Source organism: Plectropomus leopardus, chromosome 1 (assembly GCF_026936395.1).
Source record: "Plectropomus leopardus strain MGB_pleo_1.0 chromosome 1, ASM2693639v1, whole genome shotgun sequence".
Classification (NCBI taxonomy): Eukaryota; Metazoa; Chordata; class Actinopteri; order Perciformes; family Serranidae; genus Plectropomus; species Plectropomus leopardus.
The window spans coordinates 180,191-198,394 of NC_142176.1; the positions used below are offsets into that span (position 1 = coordinate 180,191).

At 44.6% G+C, this 18,204-nt stretch overlaps 1 protein-coding gene across 1 annotated transcript; it reads left to right on the forward strand.

The window, feature by feature from the left end:
* The first annotated feature begins 2,471 nt into the window (after positions 1–2,471).
* On the forward strand, positions 2,472–17,566 carry galr1b (galanin receptor 1b). Its single transcript, XM_088085215.1, has 3 exons — positions 2,472–3,531; positions 4,112–4,177; positions 16,185–17,566. Exons 1-3 carry the CDS (start codon positions 2,857–2,859, stop codon positions 16,500–16,502), a joined length of 1,059 nt encoding a protein of 352 aa, XP_087941341.1. The 5' UTR covers positions 2,472–2,856; the 3' UTR covers positions 16,503–17,566.
* The last annotated feature ends 638 nt before the right edge of the window (positions 17,567–18,204 follow it).

Here is an 18,204-nt window from a genome sequence, read left to right on the forward strand (position 1 = left end):
CATCGCAAAAATTAGACATATCCTATCCCAAACAGATGCTGAAAAATTAGTACATGCATTTGTCATCTCTAGGCTGGATTACTGTAATTCCCTATTATTTGGTTGCCCCAACAAATCTCTTAGGTAAGCTGCTGGCAAAGGCAAAATGTAAATTTGGTAACATCGTTATTCACATCAGCAGCAATGACACCGAACTGGAGCAGAACGCTGCTGCTCGTGTTCTAAATCCTCCTCCTTACTTACAAAGCTCTAAATGTTCAGGCTCCGTCCTATCTGTCACAGCTCATAGGGGTCAGGGTCAATAACAGCAATATAAAGAGCTAAAAACAAAAAAACAGGATAACAAACATGACGCTGCAGAAGCCTCATTAAAAACATTCACACTCAGTTAAAATCAGATGTGAAACGAGGCGTTAAAACAGCCGTGATGGTTAAAAGGGTTAATGTTTAGGTTCCTCTGCAGATTATTTCAGGGTCTCTGTCAGAAAGACACATTTTTCCTGCTTCACTTCTCATTTGGGGAACGTGGTGCAACAAGCTGTGACAGAGATGATGTTAATTTAGAGTTTAAAGGGATGAAATATCGTCAGGAAGCCGCTGTTTCTAACCTGAATGGATAAAAACTGATGGCTAATTCTCAGCAGCTGACGAGAGTTCGGACTCACTGAGTGAGGACAGACGGACAGACGGACAGACGTCAAACTGATTGTCTCACCTCATCTCATCACGTGTTTTAACTAGCTGGATGAACTCAACACAAAGGGAAACATTCAAAGTGTTAATGATGGCTTTATCTGTAGGGGCTTCACTGGTTTCACTGGTTTCACTGGTGTGGGATCAGACTGGGCTGCGTGCTGGTTTGTGGAGTTCTTCGCTCCAGAACATTTCAGCTGATTTCAGTGAAAACAATCAGAGTTTAAATGTGGCTGCAGTGCCACCATCAGGCCTGTGAATGCACTGCAACTGCAGCAGACTGGGAGCTGCAGCAGACTGGGAGCTGCAGCAGACTGGGAGCTGCAGCAGACTGGGAGCTGCAGCAGACTGGGAGCTTTGGGATCAGACAGGTTCCTGTGTGAGGGGAAGCAGCAGCTCCACAGTAAAGTCTCTCTGCAGGTTTGATCTGAAAAAATGTCCTCACAGTTCTGCTGTCTGTCTGTGAAGGAAACATCAAGCTGCTGTTTGGAGTCTTTAAACTCAGACTGACTGTTGATCCTGGAGGTTTTCCTGAGAGCAGGTGATGTGAAAACTCTGAGTGTGTTAACCCTGAGAGGAGGAAACTCAAACTGTGAGTCGGTCACCATGGTAACTGACTCTGCGTCAGTCACCATGGTAACTGACTCTGAGAACATAACCTGCTGGCTGGCAGGTTTTCGAGAAGAAACACAGTTTACCTGTCTCCTCCCACCTGAAGCAAACTGTCAGACACTGATTGTCCGTATTTTTGCAATCTGATCGATATCGAAGCAGAATTATTTTGCAGCGTCTTACGTCAGGAGAGGATTTTCAGATATCGATTGGATGTGCTCTCATTCCCGGATGATTATTTATTTTAACAGCACAGTTTTTAATTACAATAAATCATTTATCTTTATCACATTCTGCGGCCGCACATATCTTATCTCACACAGCGCCTTTCTGTTGGCTGAGAGAAACTCAAATTTGTTTCTATAATTACTATTTTATTGAATTTTCATATACACAACACCAAGTGTTTAGTCTACAAATAAATAACTCCATTATGGATAAAATAAATAAAAATTAACAAATAAAATATGAAATGAATATATTACAAACAAGAAAACAAAACTCCAATAATAAATTAAATTTAAAAAGCATCCAAAAAGCTCAAATACCAGCTTAAAATAAAAGACAGTAAACCAAATCAATAATAAATATCAGTGAATAAAGTCCGTCCCCACACGTGTGTCACCATAATCTAACCCACAATCATCACAGTAACTCTCAGGCCCATAAACAAAGCTCCTGTGGTGTTTTTGCTGTGAGCTTTATATCAATATTAAATATGAATGTCCTCAGCAGGACATGAGTCCAGAGGACATTTATGTGTCCAAACAGCATCCTGATGGCCTTTAAACGACTACGCGTCCAAACGGCCGCCGAACGAAGATTTACTCCGTTTAACGTCAAATACGAATCAAACCAAAGTGAGGTCGGCCCACGATCACGGCGGAGTGAAATCCGTCGACCTTTCTGAACGATGTTTTTATAGATTTCATTTTCAGCTGCTTCAGAGAGCGTTTTCCCCCTGAGGACCTGAACCCAGATGAAGACCAGCATTTATGCACTCCCTCACTGCTTCACCTGCGCGCCGCCGTTTTAATAAAGCGCGCTTAGTGTTCGCTCGACGCACGCGTGCGTTCAAACGTACGCGTTGACACAGACGACACGGCGGTAATTTTCTCCCATGATGCTTTTCTCTCCTCAGCTGCTGCAGTTGTTACTTTTCTTCCTAAATATGGGCTCGTGTTCTCCGTAGGCAGCGCGAGGACCTCTAGCTCCGATGGGCTCCAGGAGCTCGGTTTAATAATAAATATTTTGTTGTTTGGAGTTGTTAAACTCATCAGACTGATTATTGATCCTGATGTGTTTTTATAATAATTTATAATCAGTGATGCTCAGTTTTTTTTTTCATGACTAATTGCGGAGTCTGACAGAGCTGCTGACGGTCATTAAAGTGATTTTACTTTGAAATGCGCTGTCAGGAAGCGGGTCCCCGTGTCCTGCGCGTGCAGTGTCTCCAGCACTCCTTCGGTGGGCTCGTGTGAGCCGGATCACGGAGCCGGTCCGCGCGCACCCCGCGCTCTGACCTCCAGCCGTTCCCCCCGGTGCTCCGACATGCTGCCGCCGGGAAACGGTTCCTCCGGCTGGACTCCGCCGGACCCGGACCCGGAGCGGTCTGCGGGCGGCGCGTCCGGAGCGGAGGCGGTGGTCGTGCCGGTGGTGTTCGGCCTGATTTTCGTGGTGGGGTTGGTGGGGAACTGCCTGGTGATGGTGGTGATCTGCAGGGTGAGGGCCGGCGGGGGGGCAGGGGGGCGGCGGCCCGGCAGCCCCACCAACATCTTCATGGTGAACCTGAGCGCGGCGGACCTCCTCTTCCTCCTCTTCTGCGTCCCCTTCCAGGCCACCATCTATTCGCTGCCGCAGTGGGTGTTCGGAGCCTTCCTCTGCACCTTTGCGCACTACTTCTACACCGTCAGCATGCTCGTGAGCATCTTCACGCTCGTGGCCATGTCCGCGGACCGCTACGTCGTCGTTGTGCGCTCAAACAAACCGCCGTACGTGCGCAGCCGCAGGAACGCGCTGGCCGCGGTGTGCGTAATCTGGACTCTGTCTCTGGTGGTCTCGGTGCCGGTGGCGCAGCACCAGGTCCTCACCAGCCACCCCAGCGCCCCCAACAGCACCTTCTGCTGGGAGGAGTGGTCCGGAGCGGCCCGAGTCTCCTACAAGGTGTCCGTCCTGCTGCTGGGCTTCCTGCTGCCGCTGCTGCTCATCAGCTGCTGCTACGCCAAGGTGCGCGCGGGTCCGAGAGACAGACAGACAGACAGACAGACAGACAGACAGACAGACACACACACACACACACACACACACACACACACACACACACACAGCTGTAAATCTCAGACTCCGCTCAGAGACCAAAGGGCGCAGAGAGTCCGCTCATAAAAGCTGTGCGTAAAAACCTGCGCCAAGCGCGCGCAGCCACTCTGTGCCGGGGTGGAGTTTCAAAATAAAACACCTGCAGAGCTGTTTCAGAGATCAGAGAGGTTTGACACACACACACACACACACACACACACACACACACACACACACACACACACACACACACACACACACACGATAACACACGATAACACACAAACTTTACTCTGCTCAGATATGCAGCTGTGTGTGTGTGTGTGTGTGTGTGTGTGTGTGTGTGTGTGTGTGTTACTGACCAGTAGTGTGTGTTTGTGTGTGTGTGTGTGTGTTATAGTGTGTGTTACTGACCGGTAGTGTGTGTGTGTGTGTGTGTGTGTGTGTGTGTGTGTCTGTGTTATTGTGTGTGTAACTGACCAGTAGTGTGTGTTTGTGTTGTGTGTTTCAGATTTTGTTTCACCTTCATAAAAAAATGAAGAACATGTCCAAGAAGTCTGAGCGCTCCAAGAGAAAGGTGAGCTGCTCCACCTCCTGCTCCTCCTGCTCCTCCTGCTCCACCTCCTGCTCTTATTAGGACACCTGTCACTTGTCTGTCCTGAAGAAGGATCTCTCCTCAGCTGCTCTTCCTGAGGGATGGTGCCTGCTGTGCAGCCATCTGAGGCTAACTGTGATATGTGATGATGAGCTTCATAAATAACATTGACTTGACTTCCTCCTCCTCCTCCTCTTTCTCTTCCTCGTTCTCCTCCTCCTCTTCCTTGTTCTCCTCCTCCTCTTTTTCTTCCTCGTTCTCCTCCTCCTCTTTCTCTTCCTCGTTCTCTTCCTCTTCCTCCTCTTTCTGTTCCTCATTCTCCTCCTCCTCATTCTCTTCCTCGTTCTCCTCCTCTTCCTCGTTCTCCTCCTCCTCTTCCTTGTTCTCCTCCTCCTCTTCCTTGTTCTCCTCCTCCTCTTTTTCTTCCTCGTTCTCCTCCTCCTCTTTCTCTTCCTCGTTCTCCTCCTCTTGACTTCCTCCTCCTCCTCTTTCTCTTCCTCGTTCTCCTCCTCTTCCTCCTCTCTCTCTTCCTCGTTCTCCTCCTCCTCTTCCTCGTTCTCCTCCTCTTCCTCCTCTCTCTCTTCCTCGTTCTCCTCCTCCTCTTCCTCGTTCTCCTCCTCCTCCTCCTCGTTCTCCTCCTCTTCCTCCTCTTTCTCTTCCTCGTTCTCCTCCTCCTCATTCTCTTCCTCGTTCTCCTCCTCTTCCTCCTCTTTCTCTTCCTCGTTCTCCTCCTCCTCTTCCTCGTTCTCCTCCTCCTCTTCCTCATTCTCCTCCTCCTCTTTCTCTTCCTCATTCTCCTCCTCTTCCTCCTCTTTCTCTTCCTCGTTCTCCTCCTCCTCTTCCTCATTCTCCTCCTCCTCTTTCTCTTCCTCGTGAGGAGGAGGTGAGGACAGAGAGAGCAGAGAGAGGACAGGGAGGAGAGAGAGAGGACAGAGAGGACAGAGAGAGGAAAGAGAGGACAGAGAGGACAGAGAGAGGACAGAGAGAGGAAAGAGAGGACAGAGAGGACAGAGAGAGGACAGAGAGAGGAAAGAGAGGACAGAGAGGACAGAGAGAGGAAAGAGAGGACAGAGAGGACAGAGAGAGGACAGAGAGAGGAAAGAGAGAGGACAGAGAGGACAGAGAGAGGACAGAGAGAGGAAAGAGAGGACAGAGAGAGAACAGAGAGAGGAAAGAGAGAGGACAGAGAGGACAGAGAGAGGACAGAGAGGACAGAGAGAGGACAGAGAGGACAGAGAGAGGAAAGAGAGAGGACAGAGAGGACAGAGAGAGGAAAGAGAGAGGACAAAGAGGACAGAGAGGACAGAGAGAGCAGAGAGAGGACAGAGAGAGGAAAGAGAGAGGACAGAGAGGACAGAGAGAGGACAGAGAGAGGAAAGAGAGGACAGAGAGAGGACAGAGAGAGGACAGAGAGAGGACAGAGAGGACAGAGAGAGGACAGAGACAGAGGACAGAGAGAGGACAGAGAGAGAGAGAGGACAGAGAGAGGACAGAGAGAGAGAGAGGACAGAGAGAGGACAGAGCGGACAGAGAGAGGACAGAGAGGACAGAGAGAGGACAGAGAGGACAGAGAGGATAGAGAGGACAGAGAGGACAGAGAGGACAGAGCTTTATCTGCTCGCTGACGAGGTGACTGGACTCAGGAGTGCAGGTGAACCAGCAGCAGGTGAGGGAGAGACAGACACACCTGTAGAAACATGACGGAGACAGGGACAGAGACAGGGACAGAGACAGGGACAGGGACAGAGACAGGGACAGGGACAGGGACAGAGACAGGGACAGAGACAGGGACAGAGACAGAGACAGGGACAGGGACAGGGACAGGAACAGGGACAGGGACAGGGACAGAGACAGGGACAGGGACAGGGACAGGGACAGGGACAGGGACAGAGACAGAGACAGGGACAGGGACAGAGACAGGGACAGAGACAGAGACAGGGACACATGAGTCTGTTCATCTCAGCCAGTCCAACACACACACACACACACACACACACACACACACACACACACACACACTGCAGTGATGATGAAGATGATGGTGATGATGAAGGTGATGATGAAGGTGTGCAGTCTGTGGGTTTTTTATTTTGCTGTTAATCTTCTGAATAATCGAATCATTGAACAGCTGCTACTCACAGGAAACACCCCATCATCATCTTCATCATCACCACCATCATCATCTTCATCATCACCACCATCAGCTTCATCACCACCATCATCATCTTCATCATCACCACCATCATCTTCATCATCACCACCATCATCATCTTCATCATCACCACCATCATCATATTCATCATCACCACCATCATCATCTTCATCATCACCACCATCATCTTCATCATCACCACCATCATCATCTTCATCATCACCACCATCATCATCTTCATCATCACCACCATCATCATCTTCATCATCACCACCATCATCTTCATCATCACCACCATCATCATCTTCATCATCACCACCATCATCATATTCATCATCACCACCATCATCATCTTCATCATCACCACCATCATCTTCATCATCTCCACCATCATCATCTTCATCATCACCACCATCATCATATTCATCATCACCACCATCATCTTCATCATCACCACCATCATCATCTTCATCATCACCACCATCATCATCTTCATCATCACCACCATCATCATCTTCATCATCACCACCATCATCTTCATCATCTCCACCATCATCATCTTCATCATCACCACCATCATCATATTCATCATCACCACCACCATCATCATCTTCATCATCACCACCATCATCATCTTCATCATCACCACCATCATCATCTTCATCATCACCACCAACACACATCATCTTCATCATCACCACCATCATCTTCATCATCACCACCATCATCATCTTCATCATCACCACCATCATCATCTTCACCACCATCATCTTCATCACCACATCATCATCTTCATCACCACCATCATCATCTTCATCATCACCACCACCAACACTTTCATCATCATCATCATCTTCATCACCACCACCATCATCGTCTTCATCATCACCATCATCATCGTCTTCATCATCACCACCATCATCTTCATCACCACCACCATCATCATCTTCATCATCACCTCAGCATACATCATCTTCACCACCATCATCTTCATTATCATCATCTTCATCATCACCACCACCAACACTTTCATCATCTTAATCATCTTCATCACCACCATCATCTTCATCATCTTCATCATCACCTCACCATCATCTTCATCATCATCATCTTCATCATCATCACCACCATACATCTTCATCATCATCTTCATCATCATCACCACCACCATACATCTTCATCATCATCATCATCACCACCATACATCATCTTCATCATCATCATCATCATCACCATCACCACCATCTTCATCACCACCATACATCATCTTCATCATCATCATCATCATCACCATCATCATCAACATATCACCATCTTCATTATCACTACTATCATCACCTTCATTATCAACATATCTTCATCTTCATCATCATCATCATCATCATCAACACTATCATCATCATCACCATCATCATCATCATCATCACCATCAACATATCTTCATCAACAACATATCGTCATCACCATCATCTTCATCATCATCTTCATCAACACTATCATCATCTTCATCATCATCAACATATCATCATCATCACCACCAACATCTTCATCATCACCACCATCAACATCTTCATCATCATCACCTTCATCGTTAACATATCATCTTCATCATCATTCACATCAACACCATCATCACCTTCATCATCATCATCAACATATCATCATCAACATCATCATCATCATCATAATCTTCATCATCAACATCATCATCACTATCATCTTCATTGTTAACATCATCTTCATCATCATTCACATCAACACCATCATCACCTTCCTTATCATCATCATTAACATATCATCTTCATCATCACCATCATTATCATCATCATCACCACCACCATACATCATCTTCATCATCACCATACATCATCTTCATCACCAACACTTTCATCTTCATCATCATCATCAATACTGACACTTTCATCATCTTCATCATCATCACCATCATCATCACCATCATCATATTCATCATCACCACCATCATCATCTTCATCATCACCACCATCATCTTCATCATCACCACCATCATCATCTTCATCATCACCATCATCATATTCATTATCACCACCATCATCTTCATCATCTTCATCATCACCACCATCATCATCTTCATCATCACCACCATCATCTTCATCATCACCACCATAATCATCTTCATCATCACCACCATCATCATCTTCAACATCATCATCACCACCATCATCATCGTCATCGTCACCACCATCATCGTCATCACCATCACCATCTTCATCATCACCCCACCATACATCATCTTCATCATCACCACCACCAACACTTTTATCATCATCTTCATCATCACCACCATCATCATCTTCATCATCACCACCATCATCATCTTCACCACCATCATCTTCATCACCACATCATCATCTTCATCACCACCATCATCATCTTCATCATCACCACCACCAACACTTTCATCATCATCATCATCTTCATCACCACCACCATCATCGTCTTCATCATCACCATCATCATCGTCTTCATCATCACCACCATCATCTTCATCACCACCACCATCATCTTCATCATCACCTCAGCATACATCATCTTCACCACCATCATCTTCATTATCATCATCTTCATCATCACCACCACCAACACTTTCATCATCTTAATCATCTTCATCACCACCATCATCTTCATCATCATCATCTTCATCATCACCCCACCATCATCATCTTCATCATCATCATAACCACCACCATACATCATCATCATCATCATCATCATCATCATCATCACCATCACCAACACTTCCATCATCATCTTCATCATCACCACCATACATCTTCATCATCATCTTCATCATCATCACCACCACCATACATCTTCATCATCATCATCATCACCACCACCATACATCATCTTCATCATCATCATCACTAACACTATTATCATCATCTTCATCACCACCATACATCATCTTCATCATCATCATCATCATCACCTTCATCATCATCAACATATCACCATCTTCATTATCACTACCATCATCACCTTCATCATCAACATATCTTCATCATCATCATCACCATCATCATCATCATCACCATCAACATATCTTCATCAACAACATATCATCACCATCATCATCTTCATCATCATCTTCATCAACACTATCATCATCTTCATCATCATCAACATATCATCATCACCACCAACATCTTCATCATCATCACCACCATCAACATCTTCATCATCATCACCTTCATCGTTAACATATCATCTTCATCATCATTCACATCAACACCATTATCACCTTCATCATCATCATCAACATATCATCAACATCATCATCATCATAATCTTCATCATCATCAACATCATCACTATCATCTTCATTGTTAACATCATCTTCATCATCATTCACATCAACACCATCATCACCTTCCTTATCATCATCAACATATCATCTTCATCATCTTCATCATCACCATCATTATCATCATCACCACCACCATACATCATCTTCATCATCACCATACATCATCTTCATCACCAACACTTTCATCTTCATCATCATCATCAATACTGACACTTTCATCATCTTCATCATCATCACCATCATCATCACCAACACTATCATCATCTTCATCATCACATTATCGTTAACATATCATTTTCATCATCTTCATCATCACCATCACATCATCAACATATCACCATCTTCATCAACAACATATTATCACCACCATCATCACCTTCATCATCAACATATCATTTTCATCATCATCACTATCATCATCTTCATCTTCATCATCATCATCATCATGTTCATCAACATATCACTGTCATCATCATCATCACCACATATTCATCTTCATCGTTAACAAATCATCTTCATCATCATCTTCATCAACACTATCATCATCTTCATCATCATCAACATATCATCATCATCACCACCATCAACATTTTCATCATCATCAGCATCACCTTCATCGTTAACATATCATCTTCATCATCATTCACATCAACACCATCATCACCTTCATCATCATCAACGTATCATCATCCTCATCACCACCATCATCATCAACATATCTTCATCACCACCATCATCATCAACATATCATCTTCATCACCACCATCATCATCAACATATCATCTTCATCACCACCGTCATCATCAACATATCATCTTCATCATCACCATCATCATCAACATATCATCATCCTCATCATCAACACTATCATCATCACCATCAACATCACTATCATCAACATATCATTATCATCATCATAATCTTCATCATCATCATCATCTTCATTGTTAACATATCGTCTTCATCATCATTCACATCAACACCATCATTACTTTCATCATCATCATCATCATTAACATATTATCTTCATCATCATCATCATCAACATATCATCTTCCTCATCACCATCATCACCATCATTATCATCATCATCACCACCATCATCATCTTCATCATCACCACCATAATCATCATCAACATATCATCATCTTCATCATCACCATATCATCATCATCATCACCAACATCAACATCCTCATCATCATCAGCATCATCTTCGTTAACATATCTTCATCATCATCATCAACACATCTTCATCATCATCATTAACACATCATCATCACCATCTTCATCATCATCATTATCAACACTATCATCATCTTCATCATCAACATATCATCATCTTCATCATCACCATCATCATCACTATCATCATCCTCATCTTCATCATCATCATCTTCACCATCACGCTTCTAGTCAGCTCTGTGACAGAGAATTCGTTTATCAGTAATCAGTAATCAGTAATCTGTGCTGTGTTCTCAATTAGTCTGTGAAATTTAGCTGTCCTCACTATGTACTGTGGATAGTAGTTCTGTGAGTGGTAGTACTGTGGTTAGTAGTACTGTGTACAGTAGTACAGCAGACAGGTGAGCTGTATCAGGTGCCTGTCAGGAGGTTTTGGGGCGTCCCTGGTTGACGGTTTGCAGTCGCGTGCAGCAGCAGGTCTCAGATCAGCAGGAGCAAAGGCTGCTGGGTAAATATTTAGACAGCAGGACTAAGAATAGATGAAATGTCCTCAGGGGTCAGCAGAGACGCTCTGTGGAGACACGTCAACATGTTTGGACCTGAAACAGGTGTCTCATGGATTCTAATTTCAATAGCATGATGAGGACATGTCCTTAATAACCTTGAAAGTGTTAAACTTTCCTCCAGAGTTAGCTGCTGATCAGAGTTTTATGGTTCTGTGATCAGCTGAGAGTACAGAGTCCAGACCGAATAACAACAGCTGGGAGCTCATCATGTGACTCTTCATCTGAAAGACACCCGAGTACTCTACCTGCTCAGGTGTACTCTGTACTCTAACCGCGCAGCTACTCTGTACTCTGCCTGTGTGCCTGTGAATAAAGGACAGATGTCTCACAGTGGAGGGACATCTGTCCTGGTCCTGCAGGACAAAGTGTCTCAGTCTGAGCTCTGATTGACTGTTCAGCTGACAGGAACGAGTTATTTTTGTTCTTTAACATCAGTCACGAGATTCTCAAGTGTCCATGAACGCAGCACAAGTATCTCTGCTCTGTTTGTAGATTTCAAGTGGACAGACATGTCCATATCCTGTCCTGCCGTGTCCTGCAGTTGACCCTGTCCACACAGAGGACCTGGAACATGTCTGTACCAGCTGTCAGTTTAACTGTCATCACTTGATTCACAACAAAAGGCCGTTTGTGGACTTTGGGACATTTTTTAAATTAGGGACATTAGTGGAGCTGAGGACACAGTATGTGGAAATGGGGAACATGTGTGGGGGTATTTGGCCATTTATGGACAGTGAGGACAATTTAAAAATGTAGGACAGTAGTGGAACGTGAGGGAGGTTTTCTGAAAACATTCTGAGCAGGTGAGGACATTTCGTTGTTTTGTTTGTCCTCTCTGTGTCTCTGCTCACTTCTCTCAGGCCACATCCTGTCCTCCAACTCAGCTGACGTCCACTGACACCTTCACACTTTCCATACTGTCCTCATCAGCCCTGCAGACTGAACAAGCTCCTGTCTGTCAGAGCTGAGTCTTTCTGTCCGTCTTCACATCAGAGCCGAGTCTTTCTGTCCATCGTCACCTCAGAGCAGAGTCTTTCTGTCCGTCCTCACATCAGAGCCGAGTCTGTCTGTCCAACCTCACGTGGACACCAATTTGAATGAATAAATGATGCTCCTCCTGTCGGGTTCGGAAGGTCAGATAAAGTTATTGTAACTGAGAATCAGTGAGGAGACAACGCCTTCCTGTCTCCGTCTCTGTCCCTGTCTCCTGCTTCTCATCAGTCAATAAGCTGCTGGGACATAATATTATATTATAAAGGAGTGTCTCAGCCTCTGTCTCCTGCCTGTCTTTTAATCATGTGACCTCCTCTTCATCCAGTCACACTCTGGTCCTCCAGCAGTCCACATCAGTCTGTTTTTCTGTAGTGTTCTTTGTCAGAGACAGAGGGGACAGAGGGGACAGAGGGGACAGACTCTATCACAGGTCTTTCTGTGATGTGTTGAGCTATGATGAAGCTGATAATAAAAAGTTATTATCTGATCTTTGGACTTTGGCTTCCTGCCTGTGGCTCCACTTGCGTCGTGGGCGATTAGACTTCAAAACAATATCATGATTAATTGAACATTTTGCCTCAATTAGGATTAATGAAGTTATTTTGCTTTAGTTCACTGACACAGTGTCATGTGACCATGGTGTGTTGGAGTGTAATAAACATATGATTTATTATTATTTATTAAACTTTCCAGCGTTATATAAAAATGAAAATCTCCATCTGAAACAAACTTCAGGTAAATTGAAGCACATTGTGCTGATAATAGGCCAACCTCTCCTGACTGCAGGACTCTGACTTCAGCTTCTGTCAAACTTCTGTGCTGTTAATCATTTTACTCAGGAATTAAAAACTTTTGAGTCGGCCTACTTCTCCTTTAGCTGCTAACAGCCTGCCAACATTCACAGTTAGAGAAAGGCTGAAAATAAGCTCATGTGCTTGTGGCCCCGGGCCCCCAAAACATTACATCTGCCCCTGGTAATAATAATGAGAGCTCAGCGCGAGCGGCCGGATGAGACACAGAGCGATGCGTCCTGCTATTTCTAAATAATTCAGTCTGACTGAACCTGAAACTAAAACAAAGTTGTCTAAAGATGTCACTTTTCACTGCTGAATATTTGGCTGTTTGTTCGTTCAGAGAAGCTGTGCTCTGATTGGCTGCTGTCGGACCATCAACTGTTTGATCCGCCATCATTGAATGCCGTCAAAGCACATACGACGCGGTCGTCAAACACTCAGCTGTTTAAGAATCAAAGTCGTCACTGCATCACATGATTGTTCAACACTTCTGCTGCCACAGAGCTTTGTGTGAGAGAGTTGGCAGCCCTGATGGGGATTAAAAGAATTTTTAAATCACCGAAATAACCAATTTGGGTAAAAACATCGGTTAGAAGTTCTAAATGTCAGTTTTGATTATTTTTCGATTACTTGCCCAGCCCCACCTCGTGGCTCCTGAACCTGACATATGATCACTGTCTTTTTATGTCCTGATGCCTTCACTCGCTGCTGGACTCAGAGGACAGTTTTATAAAGTGTCTGTACAGAGACGTCAGCAGAGTGAGGCCAGAGACACGTCTTCTGTTTTTGCAGAGTGGACGTCTGGAGGCTGAAGTCCCGGCTGTTTGTGTCAGAAAGGCGTCTCTTTTTAAACAGATTAATTATGGCTGTGGACTCCGATTGTATTTATTACGGGAGCTGTGGTCTGGACTTTGGAAAGGAGTCACAGTGAGGACAGCAGGAAACAGTGGGAGCTGCTGACGCACTGACAATTAAGTCAGTGAAGGAGAGGCCTCAGACTTCTTTTTATTGCATTTTAAAGTCACTTATTTTTCGGGTCCGACCTGTTGGACAAACGTTACTCTTTTTCCGATAGTTGAAGACTTTTATTGAGCAGCTCTGTTGTGATTTTCCCTCAGAGGCATTTTAATGATGAGTCAGTGATTCGCAGAGACTCGTGGTGTTTACTGAAGCCGTGTCTCATGAGTCAGTCAGGTGGGAGACGGCGAGATGTTGGTCTAAACGTTCACACAGTTTGAACTTTGTCCTCAGAGAAGAGGACGACTGTGATGCTCATTACTTTCCTGAGCGAAGCTGAAAAACATCAAACCTGAAGCAGAGTTTTCTGGTGATGTGAGCTGAGCTGTAAGTCCTGTTTGAGTTTGGATCCACTGGATTTCTGTAAAACTGAAGCTGCTGCAGAGAGACGTTTTGTCTCCGAGTTTATTCACTTTTAACACGAGTCGCCGAATCACTGCGAGACCAACAGCAACAGTTTAGATAAGAAGTAAACACACTCTCCTCAGAGCTCAAAGTGTGACATTATTTTGGTCTTTTCTTCAGGAAATGTCTCTGCAGTGTGTGCAGTGGCAGTTTTAGACCAATTTTACTGGGGGGTGGGGGGGGCAAGGGTTTTGTCAAAGGGACACATTCAACCCAGGCGAGAAAGACAAAGACAAGCGTTCAAGCATTCAAAATCTGTAGTTTAAATAATAATAAAGTAATAATAAAGTAATATAAAGTACTGGCGCACAGTAACAGTATTCCAGTTACAACTGAATAAGTTACAATTTTCTACAATATCGCAAAAATAAATAAATAAACAAAACATTCTCGTTGGCTTCAGCAACAAAGCCCTGTTCAAGCACTCGACACTTTTAATTCAGTGTAACGTTATCAATGTATGTTTCAGTAACAATACTGAAAATGAGAACAAAATAAGACAATAAAAGACAATAAAAGACTGTATTCTGCAGTTTTGGTGATTTCTGGCGAACCGATAAACCGATGACTCAAGATTCGAAGCCTTCGCCCTCCAAGACTCACTGCTCAGTGCACCCAGCCCAGCGGCGCTGCAGCGCTCTGAGGGATCCGAAAACAAATGCCACGCGCATTTGTTCGGCCGTCGACGCGATATCGCAATTTTTATTATTGTATAATTTTTGGGGGCCACAGGGGGGTCCAGGTTCAGTGTTACAGGGGCACTGGCCCCCTTTGGCCCCTCCCAGAACCAACATTGAGTGTGTGGACGCTCTGTCTTTCTCTGTGATGTGAGAAAAACTCTGTCAGTGTGACTAAAAATGGACTTTTAAAATCCACGTTAGCATGTTGGTCCCACTGAAATCAAACAGTGTGTGGACAGTATATGGACAGTGTTTGGGGACAGTATATGGACAGTGTTTGGGGACAGTATGTGGACAGTGTTTGGGGACAGTGTGTGGGGACAGTATGTGGACAGTGTTTGGGGACAGTATGTGGACAGTGTTTGGGGACAGTGTTTGGGGACAGTGTGTGGACAGTGTTTGGGGACAGTATGTGGACAGTGTTTGGGGACAGTGTGTGGGGACAGTATGTGGACAGTGTTTGGGGACAGTGTGTGGGCAGTGTGTGGGGACAGTATGTGGGGACAGTATGTGGACAGTGTTTGGGGACAGTATGTGGACAGTGTTTGGGGACAGTGTTTGGGGACAGTGTGTGGACAGTGTTTGGGGACAGTATGTGGACAGTGTTTGGGGACAGTGTGTGGGGACAGTATGTGGACAGTGTTTGGGGACAGTATGTGGACAGTGTTTGGGGACAGTGTGTGGGGACAGTATGTGGACAGTGTTTGGGGACAGTGTGTGGGCAGTGTGTGGGGACAGTATGTGGGCAGTTTTTGGGAGAGTGGTCTGATTTATTAACTGCGCTCTGCTCCTCTCAGCTGTCCTGTAGACTCACATTGAGACACACGTGTCCTCTCTATTGTCCTGCAGACGGCGCAGACAGTCCTCCTGGTGGTCGCCGCCTTCACCATCTGCTGGATGCCGCACCACATCATCGCCATGTGGGTGGAGTTCGGCTCGTTTCCTCTGACTGACGCCTCCTTCGTCTTTCGGATCGTGTCCCACTGTCTTTCTTACGGGAACTCCTGCGTTAACCCTGTCCTCTACGCCTTCCTGTCTGAGAACTTCCGTACGGCCTGCCGCCAGGTCTTCTCCTGCTGCTTCCTGTGCCCCCCGCCGCCCACGGGCAAGGTGGTCAGTCTGCGCATGGAGAACTTCTCCACCACGCACTCCACCACCAACATATGATGGACAGAGGGACAAGATTACGAATGAGGACACCGGGACATCCTGCAGCAGAGACGAAAGCTGAGACTGAACAGATGAGAGACTGACGCAGAAGTCACATGACCACAGGACGGCCTGTGATTGGCTCCTGGCTGTATGGAGGCTCGTTTATGAGACACTGAAAAGGAAACTGAGGGACACACTGAGACATGGACAGAGACTGAAGACAGAAAGTTCAACAGGTTTAACAACTTCATTTAAATCATTTTTGCTCCCAAATTATTCCAAGTTTGAATCTTTTGTGAGAAATGGAAATGAATATTCTGGTATCATCACAGTCTGTTTGTCCTTATTTTGCCTCAGAATCAGTTTTAATCCTCAGAAATCTGCGTCCACCCGACGGCTTCGCTGTGTCTTTGACTTTATTTGTAAGATTTTAGTATGTTTGATTCTGTTTTATATGTATGTGTTTCGTCTGCTGAAGGAAAAAGAGTCCACAACAGTCTGATTTAAGAGTGCATTCTTATTTTGTGGACATAGAGCGTCTACAGTGCATCTACAGAGCATCTCAGAGCGTCACAGAGCATCATAGCATCTACAGAGCATCACAGAGCACCAATGGAGCGTCTACAGAGCATCTACAGAGTGTCACAGAGCACCTACAGAGCATCACAGAGCACCAATGGAGCGTCTACAGAGCATCTACAGAGTGTCACAGAGCACCTACAGAGCATCACAGAGCGTCTACAGAGCGTCTCCTGAGAGACTGAAGTACACATTTAATAACAGGGGACGAAACCTGACGAATCAGTCAATCAACGATTGTTGGTGTGAAAAGTAGAATAGACACAAAGAAACTTATATTATTGAAATGGATAAATACAAATATTACTGTAATTATCTTTTGTCACCTCAGGATTTGTTTTTTTATGGAAGCAAAAGTGTGCTCTCATTTATTTCCATTTTTATTTAATCCTTTATATTTAATTATAAATGTTTATCAGAATTACTTTCATTTGGTTATTTTGTTTTTTTCTGACTGCTTCAGGGTAGGAAAAACATAAATAAATACAAATAATGAGAAATTAAGCCTAATGTACCGTTTAAAAAGTCCATCAACAAAAACAGGAAACTCCTGCAGCATAAACAAGTATATAGTCATATATAATAAATATATAATCATATATAATAATCCTGTGGGCTGAGATCATTGATTTACAGATCTTATTAATAATTCTGTAACTTGTTTTAAGGCCTGTCTGTAGTCAGTGATGTGTTTGAAAACTACCTGATGTCTGAATATTAATGCTGAAAACATCACCTGTTTAATTACAGATTCACATAAAGAGACGATTCTGCTGCAAAAGTTTGATATTACCAAAATTAACCGAGTTGAAAAAGTGCAGCAGCACTGAGACGCTGTTGACACCACGCTGCTGTTAGCTGTCATTTCAGCTTCTGCAGGAGTTTTGTGTTTTTGACAAATCTTTGCAGGTTCAGCAGCTGCAGAGGCCCTAGAATCCTGTAAACACGGTATGTACCTGTAATTACCTAGATTTACCTGTAAAAACAGTGTTTACCTGTATTTACCTGTAAAAACAGTGTTTACCTGTAAAACAGTCCATCCATCCATCCATTTTCTTCCGCTTATCCGGGGTCGGGTTGCGGGGGCAGCAGCCTAAGCAGGGAAACCCAGACTTCCCTCTCCCCGGCCACTTCATCC

Coding starts and splice junctions, on each gene's coding strand:
- galr1b (XM_088085215.1), top strand. CDS start 2,857: ATGCTGCCGCCGGGAAACGGTTCCTCCGGCTGGACTCCGCCGGACCCG. Junction 3,532..4,111: donor TCAGCTGCTGCTACGCCAAG/GTGCGCGCGGGT, acceptor TGTGTGTTTCAG/ATTTTGTTTCACCTTCATAA. Junction 4,178..16,184: donor CTGAGCGCTCCAAGAGAAAG/GTGAGCTGCTCC, acceptor ATTGTCCTGCAG/ACGGCGCAGACAGTCCTCCT.